Source organism: Balaenoptera musculus, chromosome 1 (genome assembly GCF_009873245.2).
Source record: "Balaenoptera musculus isolate JJ_BM4_2016_0621 chromosome 1, mBalMus1.pri.v3, whole genome shotgun sequence".
In the NCBI taxonomy this organism is placed as follows: Eukaryota; Metazoa; Chordata; class Mammalia; order Artiodactyla; family Balaenopteridae; genus Balaenoptera; species Balaenoptera musculus.
Window position 1 is genome coordinate 56,252,038 of NC_045785.1, and position 18,932 is coordinate 56,270,969.

Consider the following 18,932-nt stretch of genomic DNA (forward strand, 5'->3'; position numbering starts at 1 on the left):
TCAAAGAGCAAATGTTAGTAAAATTGTCTAATTTCCACCTCAGTTTTCATGGATTACTATGGAAAAAGGGAAGGGAGAACTAAAAGGGAAGAACTGTTATTTTTGATAATGGCATGTTCTATTTAACTCAATGATGGGAAGGTACACAATGTCTTGGTTCGTACTAAGCAAACAAAACAGGTAAATGTAAGGCTTGGTAAGGCTGATCTTGGTCCTTTGATGATCCTTTTGGTGGTGGTGGTGGAGTGTGTGTTGTATCTTAAATCCTACTTGCAAAGTTATTTTAGTATTTGTGTTGTACTCACTGATTTAATGAACAGAACCTAGAAGAGTCTTAGAAATTCTGTCTTATGGCATCCTATTTCTTATTTGAATTTTATAGATGTAGAAAAAAACTTACTCTACCAGTGTGTACTCCTCTAATATATCCTATTCTCTTTAGCTGAACATTTCTTTTAAATTCTACATTTGGAGCTTCGAGAGGGGTCAGAATGATCTATTTTGAAGCTGCAGTGAGTTTGTTTTGAGTGACAGTATACACATACCTGACACCAGCATGGTGGATGGTATCTAGTCAGTCCCCAGTACATGTTCTGATTGACTCATCATTCTCCATTCATGTCACAGCAGAGGAGAAAACAAAATTTCAGTTCTAAGTTGCCCGTGCCTCTCGTACACTTGTTAATGCCAATTCAAGGCAAATTGAGTTTAAGTTTCATTTCACTATTTTTAATTGCCAGCTGACTTTGTGTTAAGTGTAGAGATGGGACACACAAAGATGAATAAGATCATTTTCTGCCTTCAAGAAACTCACAGTTTATTGGAGACAGACATATGCACAGTTATAATTCAAAGCGTAGTTATGAGGTAAAATAAAAGTGAGCCAAAGGAGGAACAGAGACAAACAGTATACGGCCTCTACCGGTGCTCATGTAAGTAACCATAGATGAAGGCACAAAATAGCAATGTTGCAGAATGTGGGGAGAGCTCAGAGGGGGAGTTGAATCACCTGGGACCCGGACAGGTCATGAGGCCTCGTGAGAGGAAGAGCATTTTCCTGTGTGGATTCTGAGCTATGTTGTCCTGATTCTTTTTCTCCTCCTCATTTGCAGCTTCTAGTACACCTGCTGTGAACATTCAGCCAGATGTTTCAGGAGGTTGGGACTGGAATACTAAACCAGGTAATGGTCAGCAGATTAATTTTGTGCACATTTAACTGGTTGCTAAAGCATAATCCTTTACCCAAGATGAAGTGAGTACTTACACCGAGTGTTAAGCCCACCTATGAAAGTTCCTAAAGGCTCACAGTCTGGCGGAGCTTTTCACATTGCCCTTGATGGCATGGTTGTGCTGCATGTTATATGGTATTTAACTTGTCTAAGTCTCATTTGCTAAATGCCTTGACAATAAGTTGAGTTAGACAAATCTGGGTTTATATCTAACTCAACCGTTTAGAAGCTCTTGGATTTTTTACAAGTCTTAACTTCAGTTTTCTTATCTGTAAAATGAGGTTCCTAATTCTTGTTCCACACAGTTAAGTGAAATAACTTATGTGAGATTTTCTGGCATAGAGTAGGTGTTGCATAATCTGAATGGTTTTCTTTCTTCACAAAGGACTTGTTTTCGGGCTGGATTTGTCTGTAATAAATAAATTCTCTTTCTGATGGCTAGTATCGTATTTCTTGAGAGCTGTCTTGCGTGATTGTGTTCCTGATGCTGTGCAAGTTACACATGCACACACACACTATATGTTTATCACAGAACCTTCTAAAGCAGTTGCTGTTTCTTTATCTAACCAATGAGAAAATATTGAAGTTAAGCAACATGCCAAAGGTCACTCAGCTAGGAAGTGACAGAACCAGAATTCAGGCCTGACTCAAAATCCCATAGGTAAGAATGAAGTCAGGTGACATGTGAGATAAACGCTAGACATAATAGTTTGCAGGGATGGCCAGGAAATGACGTATGCTTTCTCTGTTCCCTGTTTCTGCTCCAGGCCGCTACTCACTTAAGTCAGGGAAATAAGTCTAGCAACTCCTAACACATTTGCAAACCCTGTCCTAATTTGCCTTTAGAGACAAGGTGAGCAGTAGCTCTGGATTTCTGAATTTCAGAATTCAGCCTTGGACAACTAACTCATTTTCAATGACCTTATTATTTTTTTCAGGAGGTTTTGGAATGGGAAGCAAGTCAGCTGCCACCAGCCCAACAGGCTCGTTGCATGGTACTCCCACCCATCAAAACAAGCCCCAGACTCTGGATCCTTTTGCCGACCTTGGGACGTTAGGTATAAATGTAGCAGGTTAAGATATAAATAACATTTACTTATGGCTACCAAGCCTCAAATCTAAATCTTTGGTGTTAAAATAAGCTGGTATTGTTACCTAGGACCTAAAATCATGTGTATTTTTAAGCTATACTCTAAAACCCGAGCTTGACTTTTAAAAAAAGGAAACAGGCTTCAAATATTGGGTTGGAACTAACCCCTATTAATCCGTTTCTCTAATGACTAATTTTGAAGTAGTAGCATAAATAAAGTTAGAACTTTCAGGAGCATCTGACAATAGAGTTTGGCTGCAGCAAAGTAATGAATGTGTAGAGAAGCACTGAGACATGAGGCTGGTCAGATAGATTTGTGCCATGTAGGGCCAGCTGTGCATAGGCTTTACTGTGAAGTTGCTGGTGAGATCCTCATACTGTACCCCTCTTCTCTCCATTGGTGACAGTGCTCTCGGGTCAGTTTCTAAAATTCCATACAGAAGATAGACTCTCTTCATAGTATATCCAAACTGGTTTTCATCATATGTTAATTATTGTTATAAGTGTTTCATGAGGAAGTAATTTTGGAAACACGGGGTTCGGTGGATTTGGGTCACTGCAGAAACTTCTGGGAATCAGTGCTCGTGGTGATGCTCCCCAATAGGGGATTACAGTGTGCAGGGTTCTCAAACTATTTCACCAAGGAACCTTTCTTCAAGGAGTAGTTCATTGGACTAGTGTGTTCTGAAACCTTTTCTTCCTCCTTTTCCTTCCTTCTCTGGGCAGTACAGAGTTGTTAAATAAGGGTGGGGCAAAGTGAGAGAGTGGCATGGACATATATACACTACCAAATGTAAAATAGATAGCTAGTGGGAAGCAACCGCATAGCACAGGGAGATCAGCTCGGTGCTTTGTGACCACATAGAGGGGTGGGATAGGGAGGGTGGGAGGGAGGGAGATGCAAGAGGGAAGAGATATGGGAACATATGTATATGTATAACTGACTCACTTTGTTATAAAGCAGAAACTAACACACCATTGTAAAGCAATTATACTCCAATAAAGATGTTAAAAAAAAAAGAAAAAAAAAAAAAGAATCCACCTGCCAATGCAGGGGACATGGGTTCGATCCCTGGTCCGGGAAGATCCCACATGCCACAGAGCAACTAAGTCCGTGCGCCACAATTACTGAGCCTGTAAGCCACAACTACTGAAGCCCACGCACCTAGAGCCCACGCACTGCAACAGAGAGTAGCCCCCGCTCGCCGCAACTAGAGAAAGCCTGCACGCAGCAACAAAGACCCAATGCAGCCAAAAATAAAAATAAATTAATTAATTAAAAAAAAAAAAAATAAGGGTGGGGCAGCCCTCACACAAAGGATTAAATGAGCCACGTTGATAGTTTAGTTTCTCCGAAAGCCCTCCTGAGGCATTTAGAGCCGAATTGTCTGCAGGGAATGAGAACGTGACTACCTTTTTATTTTTTGCCAGTAGTTATGTCAGAATCTTGACCTTTTCTTTTATACCCTTTAGACCTTTTTTCCTTTTAAGAACTCTCAAAATTATTTCTCTTTTTTATATCTTAAAATAAACTTCACATTTTAGAATAATAACATCATGTATAACAGGCAAAGTTCTACTTCAAATAAAATCTTATTCACTGTTCATTTTTTACCCATTTATTTATCCCACAACTATTTACTAAGTGCCTTCTACATGCTAACACTCTTTTAGTAAAAACCAACCAACCAAACTAACAAAACCAAAACAAAATTCCTGCCTTCATAAAGCTTATATTCTAGAAGGGAAAACAAATACTGAATGAATAAATATATAATATAATGTCAAGTAATAAAAACAATTAATGTTTATTTGGAGGTTTTACTATGTGCCAGGCTCTATTTTAAGTGCTTTACATGTATCATTTCATTTTTTAAAAAAAATTAATTAATTAATTTATTTATGGCTGTGTTGGGTCTTCGTTTCTGTGCGAGGGTTTTCTCTAGTTGTGGCAAGTGGGGACCACTCTTCATCACGGTGCGCAGGCCTCTCACTATCGTGGCCTCTCTTGTTGCGGAGCACAGGCTCCAGATGCGCAGGCTCAGTAATTGTGGCTCACGGGCCCAATTGCTCCACGGCATGTGGGATCTTCCCAGACCAGGGCTCGAACCCGTGTCCCCTGCATTGGCAGGCAGATTCTCAACCACTGCGCCACCAGGGAAGCCCTGTATCATTTCATTTAATCTTCCCAATAATCTTTTGAAGTAGGAACTGTTATAGTCCTCATTTTCATATGAAGAAACATGGACACAAAAGTTTAAGTAACTTGCCCAAATCACAAGGTTTCAACACCATGAAGTCTAGGTCTGGAGTTTGCACTATAACCCCTGTGCAGAGTGCTGTGAAAAAAATAAGGCAGAAAGTGATGGCGAGTAGGGGATGGGCTGGGGTGTTATTTTAGATATCAAGTGGTTAGGGAAGGCCTCTCTGAAGAGGTGACCTTTATAGGAAGTTCTTTTAAAAACTCCAGCATCGTGTCTTGCATCTAGTTGTCGTGTCCTTTTAGACAACTTTAACCTGGAATCATTCCTCAGCCTTTCGTGACATCGATACTTGAAGGGTACAGGCCAGTTGAGAACGTCTCGATTTGTTAACTTTGATCACTTGGTTAAGGTGATGTCTGCCAGGTTTCTTCACCATAAAGTTACCATTTTTCCCTATAGTAATTAATGAGTAATCTGGGGAGGTAATTGGAGATTGTTCTATTTGAGAATATCCTGTTCTCCATCTGACTTTTACCCAGTGGTTTTAGCATTCATTAGTGATTCTTGCCTAAAGCAGGCATTACCATGATATCTGCAGAATTGTGATTGTCTGATTCTGTCCTTCTTTCTCTATATATTAATTAGCATTTCACTCTAAGGCAGAATCTCCTCTCTCTCCATCCCCTCCCCCCTTCCTTTCTGACTCCCTCCCTCTCTCACATCATAACAGACTAGTGGATTCCTTTTGGACTCAGTTGGTTATCATCTATTATTGTCATTATTTAATGTTCACATTGTCCCACATTTAGTTTGTGAAAGCTCCTTTTTTCTGGCTTCTATATCTTTTTCACTTGATTCCATCATTTTTGAGAACTTTCTTTCTTTACGGCACAACAAGATGTTCTAGGCTTGTCTTGAACTTTTTACGCCCCAGTCCTGGAATCAGGCATTTCCAAGAATCCTCATTCCTTTTTGTGGGGTGTGGTATTTAGAAACCAGAATCTGTGTTCTAAGTATGTTTTTTTGGTATGAGGGTGGGTGTCATTGCTCTGCCTTTCAGGAGATGGAGATAGATGATGAGTGGATATAAATACATATATCAGTATATAATTCCATCCACTACCACAGGGTTCTTCCTTACCTTCCCCTATTCCATATGTGTATCTTCCATTTCCTTGGATCTCAACATTAATAGACAACAAAAATAGTTTCAGAATAGCTGCATCCATATCACTGCAACAGCCTACCTACTAGGAGGAGTTCAAGAGTTCTTTGTTGTTTTTAAAATGCAGTAATTCTTAAAAACTGCTGGGGAAACTAGTTTCCTAAATTTCCCCATTTTTCAACTCACACAACTTAGGAAAGGTAAGTGACTTTCTGAAGCTACACAGTGAACAGGTATATGAGCAAGCGCTACACATTAGAATTTTTGACTCCTAGGTAATTGCTTTAGAGTAAAAATTAAACTTCCAAATTATATAGCTGCAATTTTTTAAAAAAGGTAGTATCCTTCTCCTTTAGGTAGAAAGGAGAAAAGGTAGAAAATACCTTTAGGTATTTTCACATTGAACAGTTCTGATACAAACACTGTAGTTCTTCCCATAGATATTCTGATTTAATTGATTTGGCTGTGGCTTGGTTATAAAGAGTTTTTAAAGCTCCCCAAGTGAGTCTAATGCACAGCCAAGTTTGATGACCACTGCTTTTGCTTTTAATGAGGATTGCAGTGGCCTCTGGGTTTAGCTACTGCTTTGTATTTCTGTCAGTTCTCCGCTTCAGTGGCGTTGAAAATTAGAATTGCTAAACCTGGGTAGAAAATATTCTGGAAGGGTAGACATCAGAAAGTCCTACAATGTTGATGAACAGCTTGAGATCAGAGTCAGCAAGTGCCTTTTCACCACTGTATCTGCAGCCTGGCATGGAGAAGATGCTCAATAGTGTTTTATAAATGAACAAATAAATGACAGTGTGGTGGGAATATGGAAGTATGTTTTACGTTCTTCAGGTCTTTCTATGTTACTGAATTTTTAAATAATAAACATATACATATTCAGAAAGAAGATAGTAAGCATCCTTAAAATATAAAATGAACTCCCAGTGCAGAATGCAAACCCAGCCTAAGGTATATGTTGACGCACTGTTGGCAGAAGGGCCCAGGGGCTTACAAAGAGGGGCTTCATGTTCTGAGTTAGACACTGACAGGGAGCAATGCCAACCATCAGAATATAACCCTGTCATTACTTTTTCCTATTACCAAGTATTTATTGAGCCCTTATGGTGTCCTGGTGCATGCTGGGCATATGAAATTGCATTATTTTAAAATAACGTCTCTTATTCGCTTAACTCAGGGATTGTGAAGAACTTTCACATAGCCATTGTGCCTTCATGATATACCTGTGACGTAGACATCGTTCTGATTTCACAGCTGACAAAATTGAGGTCAAGGAGATAAGTTTTTCACTGAACTTCAGAAGAGCAAGGATTCTCTGTAGATGGTTTTCAGCTATATTCCCAGTGCACAGTATCTGGTACTTAGTAATGCTCAACAGATACTGATGAATGACTCTATGAATGAATGAATGAATAAGTGCATGCAAGAATGAATGCACGAGTGAACAACAGAGCAGAGACTCAAACTCAGATTGACTCTGGGTCCGATGGTCATAACACAACATTCCTAGTGGGAAAGGAAAGAGGAGCCCAGATCAGAACAGAGGAACAGTATCTATATAAAGAAGACACAGTAAGTAAGGGATGAGTTGTAGTGAAAGACTCAGAGGTTTAGGGAGGGATTAGGGATTATGGCTGCAGGAAATGAACATAACATGTGGAGATAGGAAGCCCATAGTCAAGTCCCAGCTCCATTAACTAGCTGTGTGATCATGAGCATATCAGTATACCTCCCTGAGCCTTGCTTTCCTCATCTTTAAAGTGGGGCCAGACTGTGGAAAACAGTATGGACATTTCTCAAAAAACTGAAAATGGAACTACCATATTACCCAGCAATTCCACTTCTGGGTATATATCTGAAAAAAACAAAAACACTAACTTGAAAATATATATGCACCCCAATGTTCATAGCAGCATTATTTGCAATTGCCAAGATATGGAAGCAACCAAGTGTCCATCAACAGATGAATGGATAAAGAAGATGTGGCATATATATATCATGGAATACTACTCAGCCATAAAAAAGAACAAAGTTTTGCCATTTGTAGCAACATGGATGGACTCGGAGGGCATTATGCTAAGCGAAATAAGTCAGACAGAGAAAGACAAATACTGTATGATATCACTTATACGTGGAACCTAAAAAATACAATGAACTAGTGAATATGACAGAAAAGAAGCAGATTCACAGATATAGAGAATAAACTAGGTGTTGCCAGTGCTGGGGAGTGGGGGAAGGGCAATATAGGGGTGGGGAAGTGGGAGGTACGAACTACTGGGTGTAAGATAGGCTCAAGGACGTATTGTACAACACAGGGAATAGAGCCAATATTTTATAATAACTAAATGGAAAGTAACCTTTAAAAATTGTATAAAACTTAAAAAAAAATTTTAAATGGTAATTTTGACAAAGAAAGAAAAATAAATAAATAAAGTGGGGCTAGTAATACTACCTACTTCCGAAGGGTGTTGTGTAGATTGAAGGCAGTAATATTTAGAAACATGTTTTATAATTTGAAGAGCTATACAAATGTTACTTTATTATCACTGTTGCTTTGGAATTGGTGCCTGAAAGGGTCCCTGGAGATCACCACATTTCAGCTTCTCATTTTACCTCTTTAAACATGAGCTACAACTGGTCTTCATATTTTAGAAAAAGCCCAGCATATATGCAGTGAGTACTTAAAAGTTAGGAGTTACAGAATCAGGATTCTACTTAAATTCCCAGCACAAAGTAATATCATTTCTTAAAGCTCGAATAAGATTCTTTGCCCTATTCAAGGCTGTCACAGTGTTAGCTGTGTTTACTCTCCTGCACTGAAATGCAAGTAGTGTGAAATTGAAACCTATTTATGAAATTTCAAAACCTCTTGGTTTACTCATGGGACTAACCATGCTTGTATTTATAACAGACCATGAATAATCCTGCTCATTGAAGTTTAAGTAGCACCTTCATGAGTGAATGTATTTTGTTTTATTCTCTGTTCTTGTCATTTGATAGTTTTAACTCCAGTGAAGAAGTAGAATCTGCTGAGAGGGTGGGAAGGAGGGCTGGGATGGCATAGTGGAAGAGCCAGGGCCCTTCTGGCTTGGCGTTAAAGACTTGGACTGAAGTCCCAGTTCTGCCACTTTCTGGCTGTGTGACTTTGAGAAAGTCACTTAACTACTCTGAGCTATAGTTTGTTCATCCAAAGAAAAAATGGGGCTATTAATACATACCTAAAAATGTCATTGTGGGGATTAAAGGAAATATATGACTGCAATTTATTTAACTATTAGGAAGGCTAATTGTGCCACCAGTCAAGGGAAGTTCCGATGAAGTCACTGTAAACAGTAACTTGAGACACAGGAGTTAGAGGCTACTCAAATAGCATTACCTTCTTTCTCGCCCTCTCTTTTTTTTGTTGTTTTTTTATTTGTTCTGTAGGTGGTTCATCATTTGCCAGCAAACCCTCCACACCAACTGGATTGGGTGGAGGATTTCCACCTCTCAGCTCGCCACAGAAAGCATCTCCCCAGCCCATGGGTGGAGGGTGGCAGCAGGGAGGTGGCTTCAGCTGGCAGCAGACACAGTCTAAGCCACAGTCCAGCATGCCCCACTCCTCTCCCCAGAACCGACCCAACTACAACGTGAGCTTCTCATCCGTGCCTGGGGGCCAGAACGAACGTGGGAAAGGAGCAGCTAACTTGGGTAAGGATGACGGTATGGACCCTATAGCCAGGGTACCCAAATGTATGTATGTCTGAAGAAGGAGATAGAAAACAATTCCGGTAGTTTCTGACGCAATCTTTTAATTGTAGAGACAGAGCATGATCCCTACACCAGCGTGGTGCCTGGAGCTCCAGCTTTTACCAGGCTCCTAACACAGATCGCTTTGTGAGTGCTGGCTCACCTGTCTGTCTCTCTCCACACTGAGACCAATGCCTCATTATCATTAGCACCTAGCAGAGTGCCTGGCATGTAGTAGGCACTAAATGGGTATTGAATGGATGTGAGTGGAGGGGTGGTTGCATCTTGAAGCTGTCACTCCTTTGGAAGAGAGGGTAGAAGAGGAAGGTTGGGAACCTTTCGAGCACTGTGTTCACATTTGCTCTTGGACCCCATTTAGAGGAGTGGACGTATCTTGGACGTTTGGTCTTGATTATCCTCTGGTTGGGGGATGTTCCTGAGATCACTGGGTTTCCTGTGATGGTTTTTTCCTCTTTTCTGAGAAGAAAGTTACAAGAACACAAAATGGCCCAACAGCTAAGGCTGGAGGATACTCTGGATGGGATTCTTCCTTTTTCAAATGGGATTCTTGATAGCGAGTGAAAAATAATATATTTTGCATAGCAGGGATGGTTAAACTTGAGTTTGCTAAAAGGCCTGTTATGATATATTTTACATTTCAGTTGATTTGATTATACCTAAGAATGAAACGTATAGGGACATGATAAGGAAACAGGCCTTCCTATGGAACATGGAAAATGAAATTCTTCTACTTTTTCTAGTAGCTGTAGCTGACATTTATTGAGTGCTTATTATATGTCAGGTGCTATTCTATGCAGTTTTCACATATTATTTAATATAATCTTCCCAAACCAACCCCACGTTGTAGACAGAGGTCAGTAATTTCCTAAGTCCATACAGCTCGTAAGTGACAGAGCCAAGATCTGAACCAGGACAGTGGGGCCCCTAGAGCCCCTGCTCTTCACCGCCACACTCTACTGGATATGACACAGGTGACTTTTCACAATACTAACATGACAGGGACTCTCTTATTGGGAATACAACATTATGTTTGTTCTTAGTTAGCAGTGGATATTCCTGGATAATTCCATAGAGTCACCTGGCTTCCCCTCCATTTTCATTTTCAGTAGATGTGGGGTGAGTGTCTTCAATCAGCAAATATTTATGGAGCGTCTTCAGTGTAGAAAACATTGGGGATACACAGCGAACAAGACAGACAAAATCCCTAGTCTCAGAGCACTCACGTTTTAGTGTGTGCGTATGACAGTGTACGTTCAGAATGCCTTACAGTATAGAGCTGGCAAGTGGGTTTCAATTCCAACACCAGCTTTGGTTGAAGGGCATGGACTGCATGTACTCCTGTGTTTTGGTTCTGTTCTGTTTTAACAACAAACATTTACATAGCCAGGCACTGTTCTAAGCACACCATGCCTGGTTGACAGATGAGGAAATTGAGGCATGGAGATGGCAAGGAACTTGCCCCAAGGTCACGTTGCTAATAAGGGCAGAGCTGGAATTCAAACCTGGAGAGTTTGTCTCCAGGGTCTTTGCTCTTTGCTGCTATGCTAGGCTGCTTTACCAAACAGACTGATAAAGATTGTGAGGCTAAAACCAGACTTAGGGAAAAAGAGCACTGTGATGGACTAAAAGTGTCAGCTGAGTGTGGGCAGGAAAGCAGTGGCATGCATGGGTTTCAAGTACCAAAACCCAGGTCTCGGTCCCATCACTGATACTAACTAGTTGTGTGACTGGGGTCTGGGGGGCGTGGGGGAGGGAGCAGGGGGTAGAATCATGAATATCCTCATCTATAAAAAGGTGGAACAGTGGATATGGAATTAGATTTAGTCTAGCAATCCCGCCCCGAGTCCAAGCTTTGCCATGGACATGGTATATGATTCTGAACGATCTCTTAAGTTCTCCAGACTTCACTTTCCTCATCTGTAAAATGGACATGACAGGGTAATTGAGAGGTAATTGAGGTAATTGAGGGCTCCGTGCATGTGAAAGCACCTTGAAGACCAAGTGCTGTGACATAATGATATGATATTGTGTTTCAGAGTAAAAACCATAATAATTTAAAAAATATTATGTTGCAGAAGGGAAACAAAAAGCAGCTGACTTTGAAGACCTACTCTCTGGTCAAGGTTTTAATGCTCACAAAGACAAAAAGGGCCCTCGAACAATAGCTGAGATGAGAAAGGAGGAAATGGCTAAGGAGATGGATCCTGAGAAATTAAAGGTGAGTGAGCCTCTGACCCAGGGTGATTATTATGTGTGTGGAGCTGTCAGTGTGGGACTAACCTATAGAAGGTGCCATGTTAGGTTTCTAGCATCCACTTTATTTCATTTGGTTCCTATAGCTGTGATTTGAGTACAGCTGTGTCCTTTAATAGCAAAGTGCTTTCGGGGAGTACTGTGTATGTATGCTGTTTCGTTTCTTTAATAAAATGCACTTTATTCCATGGTATGGTAGTATAGATTTTCTTTGTTTACATTTTCAAATAAGCAATGGCACTCTTTAGGAGGTGATCTTATTGTTCAGATGGCATTCCGATCTGTAGGTAAGTCATTATGATTTGGAGGTAAGAAGAATGCATTATTTATGTTCTCTATTTCTGCTTTGAGAGCTTTATATTAGACCAGATCAACTGAAGCCCTCAGGATCTCTTCTTTGTTGACAGAGAGGGAAATATTGATGTACCTGGGAATTACTCACTCCTGTAACGTTAGACCTGGAGGTTTGGGAAGGTGGCAGGGAGGAGGGCTGAGGGAGGTGAGGTCCTGGGCTTCCCCACTGCTTCCCTTCACTTTTAACCAGAGCATTTCTGCTTTTATCTGTTTTTGATTCTTGGAAGTCTAGGTAAGATTTTATTTGGGGAAAGACAATGTTTCCCTATTATTTTCTTTTCTTTTAAAGTTTGCAAACCAGTGACGCCCTTATTTCATAGATGAGGAAACGGAGACATTACTTTATAGCTGAGGATGTTATCGTGGATGATGGTTAATTTGGGAACAAAAGGGTGGTTATATTGATGAATGGTGTGAGATAGTGAAAGAGTTTGTGAAGATCAAGGCAAGTGGACGGCTCTTCACAGACAGAGAGGCTGAATGTCCACATGGCGAGATATACTGACCCTGTAACAGCCTGGAAGATGAGGGTCTAATCTGTTACTCCAAAATCAGGAGTGGTACAGCTAGTCAGTGTTACACATTTTGAAAAAATATACCACTGTTCTTCGCCATAATTTCCCTACAGATCTGAACGTTTGTTGAAGATGTACAGATACTATTTGGAGTACAATATAGGATCCTTTGTTTGTATTTGCTTTGCACTTCATACAACATCCAAAAGGTTTTATATACCTTCCAAAAACTTTGTGCTCCATCTCAAGAACCTTTGTTCATTAGGTAAACTCGGACAGTTTTCTATAAAAGAAAGTTATTTGTGTCTTTTAAACCATGCTTGGTTATTTAGTTGGTATGGGGTATTAAATGGTTTGGGAGAGTAACCATCATGTGCCTTGACTGAGCTTCTGTTACGTGCTAAATGCTGATGCGTTGTTACAAACCCTTCAATTTAATCATCTCATGTGTTCGAACTATGAAGATTCAAACTATGAATGCTCATAGTTTGAATGAATGACTAAATGTATTCATTTAACAAACCTTTTTGAGCTCTATTCCATGCCAGGCATACTATTTGATTTCTGAGTTACAGTGATATGTAAAAAACACTACCTTTCCTCAAACAGGTCTGCCTAATGGCAGGGAAAGACAAACACATGATGACAATAAAGCGTCCCACATATTATGATAGAAGCATGTTTAAAAGTTAGCCTGGAGAAATTTGTTCTTTTTTCCAAGGGATTTTTTTTTTTTTAGTGTCTCTGTGTCACTATACTAGACGGAGCAGATAGCAGGGACCCAGACAGACATGGTGTGTGCACTCATGGAGTTTATGCTTTAGGAGTGAGTAATTAACTCAGGGGGAGCCAGAGAAGAAGGAAGGTATTCAGACTCTCAAAGGCAGAGCAGTATGAAATTCCTGAGCAGGCTGTTGAAGGACGATGAAGAGTTAACCAGAAAGACGAGGTAGAGAGTGGAGGAAGAAAAGCAGGTAGAGGGAGGGTTGGAGTATGCAGGTACTCGATGTTGCTGGAGCAGGAGGGGTTTCCAGAGTCACAGTGGAGACCCTCTGGACTCGAAAGCATTTGAATCTCTTAACCTGCCCCTGTGTTTACAGATTCTGGAATGGATTGAAGGCAAAGAGAGAAATATCAGAGCACTTCTGTCCACGATGCACACCATGCTATGGGCTGGGGAGACTAAGTGGAAACCAGTTGGCATGGCAGACCTGGTCACACCAGAGCAGGTGAAGAAGGTGTACAGGAAGGCTGTGCTGGTGGTGCACCCAGATAAAGTGAGTACAACTTGCTCTCCCCCACCGCTTGTCTGGTCCTCCCGTCGTTAGTTTACAAGTATGTGTCAAAGCATCATACTTTCAACTTGTTGCTTAGACCATTTATATGATAAAATAAATCCCATGGGCTCAAAAAAGGTATTTAAACAAATAGTTATACTTTATGAAACAGAAGAAAAGGAATCAAATAATATATTACAAATAATGGAATGGGGGCTTTCCTTAGGTGTGAGGTTGACCACTGACTAATTTTCAGGGAACAGATACAAACTGTGTCTTGACTTACGGGTGGGCTAAGAGCTGGACAGGAAAATGTTCTCCTGTAGAGATACAGCAGAATATATAGCCAGGATTATACAGTGAAAAAGCTTTAGAACGTAGTTGGCAAACTTGGTGAGAATTAACAAAATATTCAAAATGGAACTAAACACTTCACTATATTGATTATGCCAGTTTATATTTTCATTGAAGTACATACACATATACGTGCTGCACGTTGTCAGAAACTTCAACTACTGGATGGCCCAGTTGAGATCAACATAATACACAGAAACCTCCCTGACAGAATTGGGTCCCTTGCTGTCTTATGGACTGACTATACCAGTCCTATGATGTGAGGCTGTGACTGAAGTCCTGCTTGGGAACACATACTTGAATTTGATGTATTTGATTTTCATCTCTCCACACTTTTTGTGACTAATCTGAATAGTAGTAAAGAAATAATGTGTTTCAATGAATCAAAGAGAAAGGGAAACAGCCCAGAAAAATTCACAAACTGTATGCCTATGTTATGGGTCTCCAAGAACTTTTTTTAGAAATGGGAAAATGGGGACTTCTCTGGTGGTGCAGTGGTTAAGAATCCACCTGCCAATGCAGGGGACACGGGTTCGATCCCTGATCCGGGAAGATCCCATATGCCGTGGAGCAACTAAGCCCGTGAGCCACAGCTACTGAGCCTGCGCTCTAGAGCCCGTGAGCCACAACTACTGAGCCCATGTGCCGCAACTACTGAAGCCCGTGCACCTAGAGCCCGTGCTCCACAACCACAACAAGAGAAGCCACTGCAATGAGAAGCCTGAGCACCTCAAGGAAGAGTAGCCCCCATTCGCCGCAACTAGAGAAAGCCCACGCACAGCAACAAAGACCCAACGCAGCCAAAAATAAATAAATAAATAAATAAATTTATTTTAAAAAAAAAGAAATGGGGAAATGGGTTTTTCAAAATACAGCCAATCAATTGGAGATAGGCAGTCATGAACCTTTGTCATTCGGTAGATAATTCTGGAGAATGGAGATACATTTTGTGCTGCCCAGTAACTTCTCTATTACCTACTCAGTGACTGATCACTACTACCATATGTGAATCCCTAGGGGGAGGGCTTTCTGGGGAGGTCATAGTAATTAGGGGCATGTAGATGGGGCTGTAAAAAGAGAAATGGCCTAATAGAAAAACATTTCAATTCCTTAGAGCCCACATATTAGCAGTGAAAACTTTAGTAGAAATAAAACTGTGGTCTGTGGTATCTAATGTGTGTGTTGTTTTTTTTTTTTTTCTATAGGCTACTGGGCAACCTTATGAACAATACGCAAAGATGATTTTCATGGAGCTCAATGATGCCTGGTCTGAATTTGAAAATCAAGGCCAAAAGCCCTTGTATTAATTTATGAGCTTTTCCATCTCTGCTGCAGACCTGTGCTAATGCTTAGTATGTGTCACAGTTCTGAGGTTTTCACAGGTGAACCAAAAAACTCCAGCAACGTGTATCCAGTACTTAACTGTTAAGTTACTCGTAAATTAATTCCTCATTGATAAGGAATGTGGATGTTTGTTTCCTCAGATCCCCACCATAAAAGGTCCAAAGCAGGAGAGGAACTTTTAGTCAAATGGGCTTGCAGAGTTTTACAGCATTCCAGCCTGCCCTTTGGGGAGCCTACTCAGCGTTTTGTGGGGGAATGGAAAATAGAGGCCACCAAAGGCATAGCACCCATCTCAGTGTCCGAGGATAGGATGATGAGCAAAAGTTATAATAATAAGATTACCTGGTGGACTTAAATGGTTTTCATATTTTCTTGGAAAGATATAATTTGAGCAATGGCTTTGCATAGACTCCAGGAACACAAGCACTAAGTATCTTTTTCAGTGGAAATTTACTATGGTCTCTAGCGTAATACTGTATACTTCTTTTGGTCAAGAGGACTAACAGATGTAAAAGAACCTGAATTACGTGGGAAGTGATTATATTATAATCCAGTGATTACTACCAACGCTTCCTGGATAAGCTAAAATTTCGTGAAAATGCTGGCTAAAGAAAAATAGGGACTCTGAGAGTGTAGAAATCTGTATTCCTGGTCAGAAAGTTGGGCTGCTACCTTCTTTTCCCTTTAGAAAACTGGATGCTTGAAGAAAAAGTCTTAATACCATAACAACAACCTGATTGGAAAGAAACTTCTAATTTTGCCATTAGGCTTAATGCTCTTCCTTTTGCTTAGCAGAGAAAATGCTCTTTGCTGGGAGCAGGTTGGGAAGCAGTTTGGCGCATTCACAGTCGATCGGGAAGCATGTGTAGTATGGACCCCCTTGTCCTCCGGGTTTGTGAGTAGCTGTGGGAAGAGAATAGACGACAACACTAACCACTAGTAACCAGACAGGGGCAGTTGCAGCGAGAGAGCCGAGCTCCCTTCAGACTGAGTCCGATGGCTTGTCAGGACTGGCTTTTTGAGGAACCAGGTTCCTTTTCCCACCTGATGAAATTGGACCCCTTGGATTATTACAGTGGGGTTTACTGTTTGAAAAGTTGCTGGGGGTCCACAGGAACAACAGTCACACGGGGACATCTGTGAAAGTAAAGCAAGACTGAAACCTTTGCAGACTTCAGACCGGTTGGATTTCAGTTCAGTGTTTTGGCTGTTTCTCATTTTAAGGGGCAAGCAGTTGTTATTATCCTGTGACTTTAGTAGATCTCTTTGGGTGTGCACACACACAGTGTGCAGAGGATATATATGCAAAGCAGATGGCAAAAAAGATCTCCATGCTAGTCTTAAAAGGTTCGTGCTCAGTATGGTAAAAAGCTTTCAAAACTTGTTTTTAAAAGACAATCATTTTTTTGTTTCTATTTTCATTTTCTTGTGGCAGACTGTACCAGAAAAGCAGCATGTCAAAAATACTTTATGTTCTGTATACAACTCTCTCGTTCTTTCTCTTCTCTCTTTCTCCTTTTCTTCCTTCCTTCCTCCCTCCCTTCCTTCCTTTTTTTCTCTCTTTCTTCCTTTCCTTTCCTTTCTTTCTTTCTTTTTTTGTTATAAAGATTCATTATTTATTTTACCTTTTGCTGACAATGTGAAACTCACCTAAAATGTTCTCTTTTTAAATATACAGCTGTAAACTGTTCAAAGTAACCATAAAAAACTAGGTGTTATTTATTAACATATTATAAAATAATGTTTGATGCAGTATGTGCTTGTCTTATTTAAAACTGGAATGTGAGACATGTTGCTGTGACTTTTTTCTCATTCACATTTGTAGATATTGTGTGAACTACAGTATATAATGATAATAATTAAAAGGATATTATGTGAATGTCACATACATTTTGAAATGATAGAACTATATTAGCTTTGTATCATGTTTGGATAATTCATCAATATTCACAGTTTAAAACATCATTAAACATTATGTAATTAGCAATGAGAAAGAATCTTACCTAACTTAAATTTGGGATGTTCCCTGTCTCTTTTCCGGATACATTATAGTTCTGGACCCCTATTCATCTCAAAACTCTTAACATATGCAGACCAACAGGTTTTCGCATTCCTTTTAAATATCTGGTTGTGACAGAGCTCGTTGTTGATCAGATTCACTGTTTCGTTCATATTTATTGTAATATATTTTTTGTTTTGTAAATATGTTACACCAACAAAATGTGATTGGTCTAAAATATTTGTAATGTATATTAAAAGGCTCAAAAATATTTTTAGAAATATAAGTTATTTTTGCGCTCATGGGAATATGATGACAAGCTTGAATTATACCTTCTGATTCACTTTTAAGAAAAGTTATGGAGAAAGAATATGAAAAGCATATAATACATTTGCACCAAAACATGATCTGACAGGATTTCTTGGTTTATACTTTAACCACCCCCGTTGCCACCCTTGCCCCCATACACAGACACACTTTTTATCATGCTGCATGAATGCTATGTTTCAAAAAGAATCAGCATAGAAATCCTGGTGTTCTAGCTAGGATATTAATGCATTTGTGTCCTGAGGCAAAGGGATTGATCCTGGGAGTCTGAGACTTTGTCATAGAAAACAGATCGTTTAAAGTGTTTAAGAAGAGAAGCAGCATGTTCATTTGGAAGCAGATGTTGCAAATCAAAAGCATTTGAACTATCAGTGTTGTGTCTCTGTCTGGAAGAACGTTCAAGTTAGACCCTAATGATGCTGATGAAACACTTATTGTATAAGGAATGAACATGCAAGTTGAATTCCAGAACCAGTTATCGCAGCAACAGTACAGTTTCCCTGCTGGAAACATCTATTGGGGAATTTAGGTCAAGTAGACAGGTTTTGGTTGTTCTATACATAAACCATGGTGTTTCAGCATAATGGTACAGTGTTGGTTTGAGACCAAAAGACTGGGTTTGAATCCTGGTTTTTCCACTTAAGGACTGTTATATTGGGCAAATTGCTTAAACTCGCTAAATCTTAATTTTATTGCTTGTAAAACAGAGACAATTCTAGCAACCCTGCAATGGAGGAATTAGGGATTGTGTATATAAACTGTCTGTAATCAAGTGGGTAGGTACTCACTAAATAGTAGCTATTGTTATTGTTACTGATAGTCGATAAAACAAAGTATCACTGCAGGTCGGTACTGGGGCTGGAATTACACTGAAACCTCAGGTGGTAGGGAGGGGATAACATGCGTGGGAAAAGGCAACCAGAAGTAAAATGTGCCTTAGCCCTTTTTTCTATCTCCCTGGGCTGACAGAGATCTGTCTGCATAAAATGGCAGACTTACATTGTAGGTTCTGTAAAGGGAGTGGCTATGTGTAAAAAAGTGGTGGTTAAGATTGAGGAAGGAAAA

At 40.1% G+C, this 18,932-nt stretch overlaps 1 protein-coding gene across 4 annotated transcripts in view; it reads left to right on the forward strand.

Moving 5' to 3' along the window:
- DNAJC6 (DnaJ heat shock protein family (Hsp40) member C6) overlaps positions 1-17,799 on the forward strand; it is a 153,777-nt gene extending 135,978 nt beyond the window's left edge. For all 4 annotated transcript variants that reach the window (XM_036826524.1, XM_036826532.1, XM_036826517.1 and 1 more), the window contains 6 exons: positions 1,113-1,181; positions 2,168-2,287; positions 9,121-9,384; positions 11,520-11,662; positions 13,667-13,843; positions 15,403-17,799. In XM_036826524.1, the coding sequence (XP_036682419.1) occupies positions 1,113-1,181; positions 2,168-2,287; positions 9,121-9,384; positions 11,520-11,662; positions 13,667-13,843; positions 15,403-15,504 (875 nt within the window). In that variant the 3' untranslated portion in view covers positions 15,505-17,799. The remainder of the gene's footprint in view (positions 1-1,112; positions 1,182-2,167; positions 2,288-9,120; positions 9,385-11,519; positions 11,663-13,666; positions 13,844-15,402) is intronic.
- The last annotated feature ends 1,133 nt before the right edge of the window (positions 17,800-18,932 follow it).